The sequence below is a fragment of the Topomyia yanbarensis genome, unplaced genomic scaffold (genome assembly GCF_030247195.1).
Source record: "Topomyia yanbarensis strain Yona2022 unplaced genomic scaffold, ASM3024719v1 HiC_scaffold_512, whole genome shotgun sequence".
Classification (NCBI taxonomy): Eukaryota; Metazoa; Arthropoda; class Insecta; order Diptera; family Culicidae; genus Topomyia; species Topomyia yanbarensis.
In genome coordinates, this window is record NW_026683728.1 from 10,882 (window position 1) to 25,000 (window position 14,119).

The 14,119-nt window shown below is 38.9% G+C and overlaps 2 protein-coding genes and 1 long non-coding RNA gene across 3 annotated transcripts; 1 reads left to right on the top strand and 2 right to left on the bottom strand.

The window, feature by feature from the left end:
* Positions 1–213: 213 nt before the first annotated feature.
* Positions 214–2,111, bottom strand: LOC131695758 (eukaryotic translation initiation factor 3 subunit M). The gene is made up of 4 exons (XM_058984275.1): positions 1,972–2,111; positions 1,541–1,815; positions 999–1,480; positions 214–946 (listed from the first exon to the last, which is right to left on the bottom strand). Exons 1-4 carry the CDS (start codon positions 2,014–2,016, stop codon positions 597–599), a joined length of 1,152 nt encoding a protein of 383 aa, XP_058840258.1. The 5' UTR covers positions 2,017–2,111; the 3' UTR covers positions 214–596.
* Positions 2,112–6,498: 4,387 nt separating this feature from the next.
* Positions 6,499–9,171, top strand: LOC131695757 (cysteine--tRNA ligase, cytoplasmic). The gene is made up of 3 exons (XM_058984274.1): positions 6,499–7,488; positions 7,542–8,474; positions 8,531–9,171. The coding sequence occupies exons 1-3, from the start codon at positions 6,715–6,717 to the stop codon at positions 9,026–9,028; spliced, it is 2,205 nt and encodes a 734-aa protein (XP_058840257.1). The 5' UTR covers positions 6,499–6,714; the 3' UTR covers positions 9,029–9,171.
* Positions 9,172–11,076: 1,905 nt separating this feature from the next.
* Positions 11,077–11,803, bottom strand: LOC131695759 (uncharacterized). The gene is made up of 2 exons (XR_009306713.1): positions 11,475–11,803; positions 11,077–11,330 (listed from the first exon to the last, which is right to left on the bottom strand). It is a non-coding gene; the product is annotated as an uncharacterized LOC131695759 (long non-coding RNA).
* Between the last annotated feature and the right edge of the window lie 2,316 nt (positions 11,804–14,119).

Genomic DNA, 14,119 nt, shown 5'->3' on the forward strand with positions numbered 1-14,119 from the left:
GATTTAGGCCGAAAACCTCAGTCCAAGTTTTATGCTCGAAGTTATATGAAGCAGCATCTGCCCTTTAACTTTGACTTTTAGCAGCTCAAATGAAAATACATTAAACAATCATGAGCACATAATATAAAATGGATTTCTTTTATTCCATTGCCACACAAATACATTTATTTCTATTGTTTCGTTCATATCTAAAAATTGTATATATTAATTATGACATTTTCAATTAATACAAGCTTACTGTTAATCCTTTACATTCTAACGATGCAGATTTGTTTGATGAACGAAACAACCCACCCACTAAGAACCGCCCTCCCTTAACGCAGCCAAAACTACCCGGGAAAAGCCGGCGTTCCCTTGAATAAACCCCTGCTGAAAGTAACCTTAGTGTCTTCCTCTGTTCAGTCCTTTTCTGTTCTTCACTCACGCACTAGGAATCTTCGCCCGCTGGTCAAATTATTGCAGCAGCTGGGACGTAAGATGAAACGGGCACTTTTACTTGTCACTCGATTTTTAGATAGTCTATTGGCTGTCACGCAATTGATTTTTATCTATTGAAGACTCACTTTTCGAATAGCACTCTTTTTTTCTAAACCGACTTACTGCTTATGAGCAAGCTCGACCTGCGCTTCGGCAACGGATTTCATATTTTCCTGAACAACGGTAAGATTCGCTTTCCACGCGTACAGCAAGTCGCGTAGCTGTTGCCACTGAGGCCTTCCAAAAGTCCGATGCATGGTGCTGGAAATGTGCACCTTGCGGGCCTTCTGATCCATTCGGGCTCGAACCAGCTTCGTTTTCAGCACCTCAATGATGAATGGTTCCACCTCGTTTTCTCCGATTTGCAATTCATCCTGCAGCTGCTGGAAAGTCATTTCTGGATTGCCCTCAGCAAGTTGCATAAACGATAGCAGACGCATCTTCTTAATGTTTTGCTCGTGGTTCAATCCTGAAAAAAAATGTTTCAAAGCTGCTTGCAACCCGCAAAACATTCAAGTTACCCTGTGAATTCACAAATTCTTTATGATTCTGATAAAACTGCAGATAGCTTGGTAGCTTCTCCGAAACGAATACCGACAGCAAATCGTGGATTAGCTCACCCTCCAGAAATCGAACCGGTTTAAGAGACAGTAAGGGATCTAACAGGAAGGTATTCGGGTCGGCCAACGCCGTCACAATGCACTTCATAGCGTCTTCACGGGCGTATGAAGCATTTTCGGCGGTATAAGTTCCCAGTAGCTCAATCATAACCTTGGAAGCCAATTCGCCATTGATGTCCTTTAGAACATCATGCAGCAACCGATACAATTTTTGCATCTGCTCATTGGACGGCGGACACTGAGTAAATTGTGTCTTGAGCTGATCCACTCCTGAGAAAACCTCCTTAACCTGATCTGCTTGCTTAGCCACCTGTACCAGATGGTAGTAAACATGGTAGCGCAGGGGAGAGGTTGCTTCCAGATTACTAAACAAGCGCCAAAGACTACAATAAAAGAGCAACCTTTAGTCAAGAACGATGCTTACTGATTTATCAGATACTAACGATTGCAGACAAACTCGAGCCATGGTCTGGTCCGGAGCCTTTGTCATCTTCTCGCAGAAAGCCAGAATCAAATTTTCGCCCCGTTCCAACGGGATGGAAACAATAATCGATACGACACTGTTTAAAACGGCATCGATCTCTTCCGGACTCGGATCCTTGAAACAAACATCGCAAACACCAATGATTTTGTGCAAATCATCCTCAATTCCCTTGGAGGACTTTTCCTCGCTGATCTCAGCTCCGAGCTTCTTAAAAAACTTTCGTAGCTCTTGTGCCTGAAATGTAGTGATGGAAAAATGATTAGTTTGTCGTTTTGATGCTGCAAAAATAACCTCAATCTTTACTGTGCAATAGCCAATTTTGATTCGACGGAAATGTTGGCAAAACAAGATCAAATTGACTGCCGAATTAAAGAAATCTCATGCACCTACCTGATCTTCGATCTCGGCATCGATAAAAATAGCCACTCCTTGCATTTTGTCGCTAGATTTCCTGAAAATTTACTAGCACTTTAACCGCAACACGTCGCGAAAACCGAAAGCAACTTGCTGGAAAAGGAATGTGTTTGACGTTTCATTTTATGCATCGATAAAGCAGTCACTACTGTCCGAGTTGCCAGAAGTATGAAATTTTAGAAACACTTCGACTGTGAATTGACCAAAGGGCCTAACTTATTGTAAAATTACTGTCTCAGTCTAGGGGTACCACTACGTAGATCACTCTAGAAATGTATAACAACCCAGCAAACAACTAAGCACTAATACTACGTTCACACTACGAGTTAAAACGTGTTTTAACGCTATCTTGATGACATTTTTCTTGTTGCTAATTACGCCTAATTATTATAATAGTAAACAGCATATTATCTATATAAGAGCTGTCCAATATTCATAAGCTTTATATGGACTTCACAAATGTTTATAAGCTGTATAAAAGCTTTGCAAATGTTTATAAGTTTTATACAAGCTTTGCGAATGCTTATAAGCATTACGAACATTGAGCATTAAAATAGACCGTATATGGATATATGAAGCTATACTTTAGAGCCTAAAATCCCTATAGTTGAAAGCCGGAAGCGGTAGTCAGCTATGCCATTATAATACTGTTAATGGTTGACATTTCTATTAATCTAAAACAATGAAGTCCAAATCAAAACAAATATGGTGTGGCGCACTTTGTAAGCACAATAAAAAGCTTATCGGCTTCGTCGAATTATCACAAACAAATTAAGGGGAACCAAATCTTTGAGCCATAAAATGTACTGCGATGAGTACATTTTAGTTTAGTGTAGGAAGGGAGGCTATTTGAAAAATAAAATATTCCTAAAACCAACATCTAATCAAAACACAAATAGTTCACTTTAAGAACGATAAATATCATTCATATAACCAAATGCCCAAATGGATCAAACTGCAAGCGCACTGGAACAACTTAATCTCCATAGCTTCTAGAAGCAGAAGTTCGAGCCTGGATCAAACGCTGTATTGAAAAAAGTCAAACTCATGTGGCTGATATATCATGAAAGATAGAAAGAAAGAAAAACAACTTTTCTCCATTTTCATTTTTTTTTCAACCTGTGGGTTCTACCCATTACACAAATTGTTTTGACATTCCTCCATACTGCCGTGATCCGCATAACAGTCCTATTTGCTATGGGTTTCCTATGCAGGTGGGACTGTTATGCGTATCACGGCAGCATAGGCGCGGTGGAATAGTGGGAGTAGGCTGTATGTCAGCCGAATATTTCACCAAAAGTGGCTTTTGAACAACACTCATGTACAATATGATGCCTATAATCTCAGTTACCCTTGTTCATTACGCGACTATTGGCGATTCTACGTTGAAACCACTCACAGATAGCGCTGGAAGCAAACTGTTGCTGATTTGATTCTCTTCTGTCATAGTGCATATATTTTTTTTAAACATTGGTAAAAATATTACTTTTAAACACCAAATCACCGATCAATTTGTTGAAAATTATTTATGAAAATGAAGGAAAATCATCATTTTATAAAATGATGAGTAAACATCTTGCGAAAAGGGTTTCAAACATAGTGGTTCCTAATATTATTCGCAGAGGTATATGTGTGCTGTTCCGAAATGTAATTTGTTGAGCACCGTAGTCGCCGCAACATCATTTCTCGTTCCTCCTACGTTAAGCTAAACCGTCATGAAATGGTGTAAATTCATGAAACTCTCCAGATAGCGCAAGGAAAGAATATATCCGGCTATAGGAAAGTGTTAGCCATATACAGCCGATCCTTCTCTCTGATAGTCTTCACTGAATCTCCTACGTAGTCCAAAATATGAAGGAGTTTGACATTGGTACTAATTGAATCTCGGTTTCGAGTTAGAACTTTACTTATGGAAGATTTTTCAGAATCACAATAAAACCCCGATTACATTTCGAAGAAATGTATGAGCCAAATAGTTGCAAATGGCTGTAATTTCAGAATAATTGTAAATAAAACTAAATTTCTTACTCGTTTCATTCATATTTTGGCAGTGGCAAGCTTTTTCCAAGAATAAAATGAAATTTTTGTTGTAAGCTACGACTCACTTGCGGGTGAAAAAAGCAAACTGTATTGGCGATTTGCAGCAAATCCAAAATTGGTCATGCGACACCTATGATTTAGCTCATGAACTGGCAAAGTGATAACCTGATATGAAACTTACGCTAACAGGTTGTCGTTGCAAATAAACATACAAAATACAAATACAAATATTCTGTATTGTACTAGTTCTGTGTTGTACTTTCTAATTGTATTTCATCAATTAATATTTCCTTGGCCTGATACTCTGGTTGCAGTTGATAATCGAAATAGTGAACTTGCGCCTTTCGATTTTTCTCCTATTTTCAGCGTGCGAAGCTAAAGCGCAACTGGTGTAGATGATGCGCAAATTGATTCTCTAACATGTACACAAGATGCGCTTTATTTGCCCACTCTGCAAAAAGGGAAAAAACCGAAAGGCGCAAGTCAATTTTATGATTTTCAACTGCAACCAAAATGTAAGGCAAATACGCTAACAGGCTACCCGGATAGAATTTTACAATAGCATTTACCCTACAAACAATCATAAAACAATAAATATTATAGTAATTACTGTTTTAACATTGTTGGACGCGGTGTTCTCGCAGTAGATTTACAATAAAATGTAATGCAACAATCAACTTTACTGTTCAGAAAAAAATTGATACAATAGATTCACATTAAATTTTACTGTTTTCGAGAAAAAAATATATGGAAAAAATCGATTTTTTTAATGTTAAGATACATAACCACTAGGGTGGCACGAGGATGTATGAAAAAAATGGAATACCGCAGAACCAAGTTAGAAAAATTCGTATTTCTTCAACGAACTCAACAAATCTGATTCATATCTGTTGGACCATGTTTTAGCACAAATGATTTTAAGTTTGTATGGAGTTTACTATGAGAAAATATTACATTTTCATTGAATTCATAAATATGCCGCGTGGTGCCCCTGAAAAATATATTGTATGCTACATTCTATAGATTCAGTCACGTAGAACAACTTCTTCTAAAGACAGTTCATAGCTATGACAACTGGTTCATGAGTTATTGCAATATTAAACTTTCGTTGCTCTGAAAGTTATGAAAATAGTGCTGTCTCTGGCTACCCGGCGAGCTGAAGCTTCAATCAAGTGAAGCTTGACGTATTTGTTGTGGTCACCAGTTGTACCGTTGGCGATAAGCGGAAATATAGTCCAGATGGTATCATTCGACACATGCGATCTAAAGGGCTTGGGATCGAATTGTAACAGAATTATTTTTTGTATTTTTTTGTGTACAATAATATACGTTGAGAAAATTAAAATTGAGACGAGACATAAGCGGGAAATATTCCCGTTATTTTGAAGCTCAACTGATGTTCATTACATCCCTGTGGAGCTGGAACTGCAATAGAGTCACTATACGCCAGCAAGAGTGTCTCCGGCCATGAAGCACGATTTGATTTTGACCAAAACTTGAACGAATCATCCAGGGATTAAGATTGGAGTAGTGAATATAACGTTAGAACATAACTTTGCCAAAATCAAATAACACGACAGAAATAACAGTCTGGTCTCCCTTATTACTTTATTTGAAACTAACAATTCGACATAATAATGTTCCCGCTTTACATGCAGAAAAAAAAAATTAAAATATCAAAAAAATTAAGAATCGAACTCATGTTCTTCAGATTATCTATTTATGACGCTCGCATCTGAACTATAAAACCGCCTATGTTGATAGCTGCCTAATTCGGTTTATGACTGGCATATCACGGTTAACTTGATTGAAGTATCAGCCAGAGTATCCAGATAAATTCAATTTCCACCAACGACGTAGCCACTTAAGCATTGTATAAAGAATAACTTTTGAACCAGAAGTTGTAGCCTATTACACTCTTCGGGGAAGTTGTACATGGTACCCGTATCTACCGAAATTAGCATAGCATATATTTTTAGAATACATAGGAACGTGTCTACGAAATATTGAATAATGTGGATCGTTTATCCATGTTAAATCACATACAAACTTTAAACCATTTGTGCTAAAATATAGTGCAACCTATCAAATCAGCATTTTGCATGGTGGAATGAGGTCGTTTAGCGAGTAGTTTTAGATCGGTTCCACTGAATTCTAAAATTTGTGCCACCCTAATAACCACCCCTCTTTTTTACTGTAAAAGTCGATTTTACATTGAAATTTACTGTAGAAACGTTAAAGTTTATTGTTTTTGTATTATAGCCAAACACTAGAATTTACTGTAAATTATTGTAAAATTACTGTACTGTCACAGTGAAAATCATGGTTTTCTTACTGTACATTTCTATTCGGGTATCGTCTCAAATAAACATACAAATAGTTCATAGTCCCTTTACAAAAAAAAAAATCACTCGATTTCTACTTTATCGATACAAAATGCGAGACACCCGTTCCGTGCCCCTGGGTTTTTGCTAGTCTTGTCAAAATCCTTAGCATCACGTATGTGTGTGACTAATCGCATGCAGGATTCCCCTTGTTAAAATTATAGTTTTTAGTGTTTACCAAAATCCTTCGATTATTAAATAAAGTGCTGCATCAATCGCGGAAGATTTGATACATAAATTGGTGTGGTGTTATTAAAAAAGGGCTGACGAAATATTTGCACCCGTGTCAACCAGAATGACGAAACGTGTACAACCAACGTGGCAGCTGCCGACTCCGGTCCGGAAGGAATCGCAACTTAGACTCTACAACAGCCTAACACGACAGAAAGAATTGTTTGTCCCCCGAGACGGCCGAAACGTTAAATGGTATAGCTGTGGACCAACGGTGTACGACGCATCGCATATGGGCCATGCTCGGTCCTACATCAGCTTCGACATCTTGCGAAGGGTACTGACAGACTACTTTGGATACAATGTTTTCTACGTGATGAACATTACTGATGTCGATGATAAGATTATTAAACGGGCGAGACAAAACTACTTGTATGAGCGGTATGTAACAACAACAACTTCTCTGGAGAAACTGTTGGAAGATAATAAAGAGGTGATGGTGGCGTTCCAAGAGAAACTGGGTAGTACAACAGATCCGGACAAGAAAGTCATGATGGAGCGAATGTTAGAAAAGCTAACAAATGCTGTGGATAATTTGACGATTGCGGTAAAGAGTGGTCAGGAGGACAAAGTGAAGGAAGCCCAGAAACAATTTCTTGAAAGTTCAAGAGATCCGCTGGCGGATTTGTTGGACAGTAAAGAAGGAGATTCTGTGAACGAAAATTCAATTTTTGAGACGCTGCCTCGTTACTGGGAAGATGAATTCCATAAGGATATGAATGCTCTGAACGTGCTACCGCCCGATGTGTTGACACGGGTCAGTGAGTATGTGCCACAGATTGTGGAATATACCCAGCAAATTATTGATAACGGATTGGCATACGAGGCCAACGGATCGGTAAGCCTTGTTTGTTATGTTATATTTCGCATGTAATTTTACATCGGTTTTAGGTTTACTTCGACGTAGCTGGTTTCGATAAACGCGACAAACATTATTACGCCAAACTTGTGCCAGAAGCCTACGGAGATACTAAAGCGCTGCAGGAAGGCGAAGGCGATTTGAGTACTACCGAAGATCGACTGTCGGAGAAACGATCACCGAATGATTTTGCTTTGTGGAAGAGTAGCAAGGCCGGAGAACCCTGGTGGGACAGTCCCTGGGGCAAGGGCCGACCTGGATGGCATATCGAGTGCTCTGCCATGGCATCCGATATTTGCGGGGACTATCTGGACATTCACACTGGTGGAGTTGATCTCAAATTTCCGCATCATGACAACGAGTTGGCACAAAGTGAGGCACATGATGATAGTTCGGAATGGGTCAAGTATTTCCTACACACCGGCCACCTGACGATTGCCGGTTGCAAGATGTCTAAATCGCTAAAGAACTTCGTGACAATTCAACAGGCCCTTCAGAAACATAGCGCATGTCAACTGAGGTTGGCCTTCCTGCTGCACTCATGGAAAGACACGTTAGACTACTCGGAAAACACGATGGAAATGGCTGTTCAGTATGAACGATTTTTGAATGAATTTTTCCTTAATGTTAAAGACTTGACGCGGCACGTGGTCACCGGAAAACCTAGAGAGCAATTTAATCGGTGGACTGTTGTCGAAACGGATTTGCAGCAAAAGCTAAACGCCATCAAGGAGGCAGTCCATGAAGCGCTTTGTGATAACGTTGATACCCGAACAGCTTTGGATGCTCTGAGAGATCTGGTGTCACACAGCAATGTTTATATTCGGGACCATAAGAACGAACTGAACGCTCTGTTGTTAAGACGTATTGCCAGCTATATAACTGAGTTGTTGCATATGTTCGGTGCGATCAGTGGTCCGCGTGGAGGAATCGGATTTCCTGTTGGAAATGCTGAAAATACAGATGTAAGTATTCTTTCCTATTCGGTAACTGCCATTTTTCACAATTCGTTTCCCAACAGCTCGAGCAAACCGTCATGCCTTTCCTTTCTGCATTATCGGAATTCCGTACGGCTGTTCGCGAACAAGCTCGATCGTTGAAAGCGACCGCCATCCTCACGCTCTGCGATCAGCTTAGAGACGACATCCTTCCGAATCTGGGTGTTCGGTTGGAGGACCGCGAAGGCAATGCCTCTGCCCTGAAACTAGTGGACCGTGACGTTCTTCTGAAGGAACGAGAGGCCAAACGCACCGAAGAAGCACGTAGAGCAGCTGAAAAGGAACGCAAAAAAGCTGAGCTAGCTGCTGCTCAAGCTGCCAAGGATGCTCAGAAGAAAATTAATCCGGCGGACTTGTTCCGAGCAGAAATCGATAAATATTCAGCATTCGACGAAAGTGGTCTGCCGACACACGATGTCGAGGGAAAGGAAATTAGCAAAGGGCAACAGAAGAAGCTCCAGAAACTTCAACAGCAGCAGCAGAAGCGCTACCAGGAGTATCAAGAATCGTTGAAGGTTTGACGCGATGAGTCCCTGCCCTAAACTTATAAGTGATAAATTGGATCAAATAAGTATGCTGCGTACATTTTATTTATAATTCATTTCTGCATTTAACAAAGTTCTCTATAAACCCGAAATACAACTTTAATTCTGTCAAATGCATTTTAAAAACAGAATTTGGCAACACCCATTCTAATAACTCCGACAAATCTTTTTTTTTACGAATTGTCAATGGCAAGGGATAAAAGGTGGGAGCTTTTCTTCTGTGAGTGCTAAGGATTATAGTTACTATCACAGATAACAGACGTTTAGGCTCGATTTGAATCGTGTGTAAATACCCGCTACTGAAATTCCGAATAAATCAGACGTCTGAAACACGTTTGGCAAACGTTTGTAGATGGCGCAGTGATCGATACAATGCAGTTAGAGTGCAGCCAACGACACGACTAGACACTGGCATTCCAAAACTGTATCGCAAATCCGACTACCCCTCAGTGACTCAGGTAACTGGTACTGTCAAATTTGATGTTTGGTTAAAAATGCATAAAACTAGCAGCACAGATGAATCTGTTGTTACATATTTCTAATAACTGTAACCATTGGTTACGCAGGGAAAAATCAAAAATCGTTGGAAAATTATTGTGGCTAGAATTTTCGATTCCTCAAGATACTAAATTTTTGCAAATACTGCTCTTAACTTAAAATGCCAAAGGAGATAACGGTAAGTTTTCTGTGAATAAATCCAATTTAAAAATATCATGCGCTAATTAGTTTACACACTCTACTTTTAAGTTAAAAACAAGCCTCCAGCAGTGATTCAAATCACCGAAGTAAAAAAAAAACCGATGCCGCCGAATGGATCAACTATACCAGCAGCGGAAGCGAAACAAATTCTGCGCTAAAACTATATATCAAATATGGTCAAAGAGGAGAATCACAGAAGGAGATCCAGTGGGCTTGGATGATATGGAGTGCATGATACACAAATGAGACAGATTGCCACCGACCGGTGCTTGTATTCACCTATCTCAACATTAGCCACTCAATCTGGAAGATATGATTTTTAATAGTCTTATATTGGCCAATGCCTTTGTGACCGCTATAAGAAGTTTGTCATCATTCAGTTCAGCTGTCACTATGCAACGGTTTTGGCCTTACTAAAGCTGATGCAGTGTGTGGAGTTTTTGGCGACGAATGCTACCTGAAATGGTACCGGCAACCGAATCCGAAAATAGGGTCAATTAGGGTTCCAATATGATCAATATTACTGTACGCAGTGATTTTTATCGATGGTTTGCAGGAACTAAATTATTGGTACTGCGATTTTTTGGTTGTTATTGACATTGGGACATAAAGAAATGACGTAGTTTTTCTCTGTGATTTTCAACCCCCTTTGCCCCTCACAGCTTTTCAGCACTAAATTCTAATCATCCCCTTTGAAACAATGTCGTTTTCTCTAAGAACTGCCCCACTTCTTCCGCACGCAGCGAATGAAATAATTTCAAGTATTTTGAATAATTTACAAAATAGCGACGGCTTTCAATAATATTTTCATGTGAGTAGCGATTATGTATATAAAATCCCATCCTACACCATTCCGCAGTTTTATTGCGAATGATTCTAAAATGTATACGTTCATCGAGATTTGTCCCAATTTTATCAGAAAAGAAAATTAAATTCAGCCTCTAAACTCTAGAAATTATCGTATTTATCTAGTAGTGTCTTTTCAAGCGAATAATACTCATAGAATAAATTCCAATCAGCATACAAATCCAAACATTTCTCTTCTTTTTCTTGGCTTGAAATTTCTAACTTCACTGGTTGTATTAGATATCCCTAACTTGTGTTTTGCGGTGGTTTGAAAATCTCCAAAAGAAAGCTACGTCATTTGTATGCGGTCCCTTGAGCCAAAAAGTAAGTTTTTTCGCTCATTGGTCGTTTTCTTGCCGACGACTGATACGCGAAGGAACTTTTCCAATTAGATGTCTATGTGACAAGTTAATCTATTTCGCTTTTCTTGGAGACAGTAAGAGTGAACAGCTATTTTTAATAAATGTAATTAAAATAAGTTAATGTTGAAGAACAATTTTATTTGTAAATAATGGTTGTATAATGTGCAATCTACATTTCTGCTCATCACTCATCGGGGTACTCAGCAGAATTACCGACTTTCGATGGAGATCTCGGTACCAAGTTTTTCACATCTCGTACGCATCATCGTCAGAATTACCGTAGTACTTCAACATGGTCCGGTACACGATACTGCGCCGTGACAAATTACAGTGGTCCTTGGTTAAGTTAAAATCGATTCCAAATCCAACGCCTGGAATTCAAAATTAAGATATGCAATTATCTCTGTTCCAAAACTAGTACACATCACCATTCTATCGTGTCTTATGCAAGAGATTCTATTATGTGGATGCTAAGACTTTACCGGTATAGCATTCTCCCATCAAAACACACTCACTTTATTGCAAATCACTTGTTACCAGCACGAAGAAAGGTGACGGGCGCTGGACCAAACATCTTATGAACGGACGTTGAGTTTCACGACTGATCAGTGATCATGCTGTCGCAGGTTCGCCTTGCTCGGTACACCAGAAATACCGGAATTGAATATTGTATATGGGATCCAACGAACCCGACGAGTGACACGACACGGTAACGAAAACGACCGCGATCTACAGTGGAATTCCTGGCAGCGGAAAAAATCTCGGACACAGCCTCTACAAGTTTTTTCGTTATTGTTGTTTGTTTAAGAATGGTATCCTGGCAATATCAAAATGTGAAAAACAAAGCAGTGTTGCTCGAGAAATATTTTTTCTTTATTACCGAGGGGTGAGTCAATCTACGAGTAACTGGTGGTAAATTACTCGGGCACTTTTTCTTTGAAATGTTTCACTTAGTTTCAGGTCGTGTCGTTGGTGCAGCTGTCAAACACGTGTAGCAAACAGTTGCGCAGATGGCAATAGTGAAACACGGATTTCCAACGTTTATCAATTTGAAAGTTTACACAGGTTTTTGAAGAAATTTTGTTCTAGCCTAAACATCTGTTATCTGTGTTACTATATTCATAGTTAGACGGGACACTGAGCGGAGCCAATTGAATATTTTACGGTGACGTCACAAATGAACTGAGTGTTCATTTTTGACAGTTCGCTTGTACTGTTTACATGGACTTAGAAAAATTCTTTACGATTTGCTTCGAGCGAATCTAGTCGTCCACAAATTTTTCTATGCCCATGTAAACAGTACAAGCGAACTGTCAAGAAAAGTGAGGTTTACTGTTTCAGTAAAGAACCTAATTGAACATGTCAAATGGCGGAGCCAATAGAGCATGACGTCACATAATATGTTCTCTTTGGATGTATATGGAAAAGGTATTGTGATTATGGTCATAATTATTCTACTCTTTTCTTGTGTCATCGAGTGTAGAGAAACGAAAAGAACGAGATTTTTTTGCAACACAAAGAGATATTCGCACAAGTATGAAATCATATCATCAGATCTTCGATTTGTTTATCCATTCGTACATGTAAAGTTCTTACTCACGACGACAATGAAATTATTAAGCTGGAGCTTGAACATTGGCATGGTTGCCAGTGCTTTCTTCCTGGAATAAGAGCTGCCAGTTTTCCGGCTTTTGTGTCCGCCTAACTATCTATAGGAATTCTACTAAGGCTGTGAACCGTTTGGTGAAATTTTTAACTTTTAGTTAAAATCTGACACTTTGAAAGTTATTTGCAAAATAACCCTACTCTGGAGCATGGTTAAAATTGACAGAGCGATAGTTAAATTTGACAGCTCGATAGTTACAATTTTGCGCATGATGCAGAATAAAAAGGTGGAAATATTTTCTGTGCCTAATTGAGGTTGTCAATATTTTTCAATACAAAATTAAGGGATAAAGATGGAAACGATAGCGTGCTGTGTTAAGATTTGTTTGGGTTATTTCATGATGTGGATGTTTACTTTTCGAGGCTATGACTGTCATACTTAATGTAATAAGAAAAAACTAATTTTAAAATATCGACAAATGTTCACAGCTCTACCAAATTGTGGTCATCGCAGCTGTCAATTTTAAATAACTATTCATATGTCAACTTTTGAAATGGTTCGCTCTCTCGGTTAAATTTTTCCATTCAAGATAAAATAACTTTCGAACTGTTAAATTTTAACTAAAGGTTAAAAAAATCGCTAAATGGTTCACAGCCTAAGGATAGGATCCGCCAGCTGACTTTTTTTTCACCTCTTCTTATATTTTGCTAATCCCTGTCGAAAATGACACACCACTCCCGATCATTGTTGCCAAAATATTAGTTTTGTTTCAGTTGTGTCCAATACTTAATTTTTTTCAGATTAAAATATTCTTTATGAACAAATGTCACGTTTCTTGAAAAATCAAAGTTGGCTAGTCAGGCCGCATGTGGCACGCTTAGGTAAATTAGACGCGCCAGGTTGATAAAACCTTCCCTACGCCTTGTGGTGATGTATTTCTGCTGAATGCCATTCAATTGAATTTATTTTTCAATTTTCACTGTAAATATCCGGTATATAAATATGAAATGTGGTCTAGATGACGCCATAGTTTTAAATACCATAGGCGGCTTCCATTTACGGCCAATTTCTTCACTGGATGAAAACCGATTTTCGCTGAAAACCAGTTTTCAGGCTTCTGGTGACCAATCAGCCGAAAACCGGGTTTCAACTAAAACTGGTTTTCATCCAGATGAAGAAATTGGCCGTTAGGGTTTCCGGAGAAAACTGCAGCAGAAAATACTAGCTCCTATTTACACCGATTTGATATTTGATTTGATATTATCGATGCAGTTGAAAACTGGAAAATTCAACTGCATCGATACAAAGGAAGAACAAAAAGCGATTACGGGAAGAACTTTCTCTTTGTTTGCTCCAATGCACTTCTAATTTCCTCGGTACTGGAACAAAGATGCAGATGCAGACGGCAGAAAGAAAACAATATGTGTCACATAAGTGATAAACAATAACAAAATCAGATAAACAATATTTAGAACAGGTGGCGATATCATCGCATTGTTCCCGTGCTCTAGATGTATTTTGACACATCCAAGTTATCTGACGGCTTGTCATTTT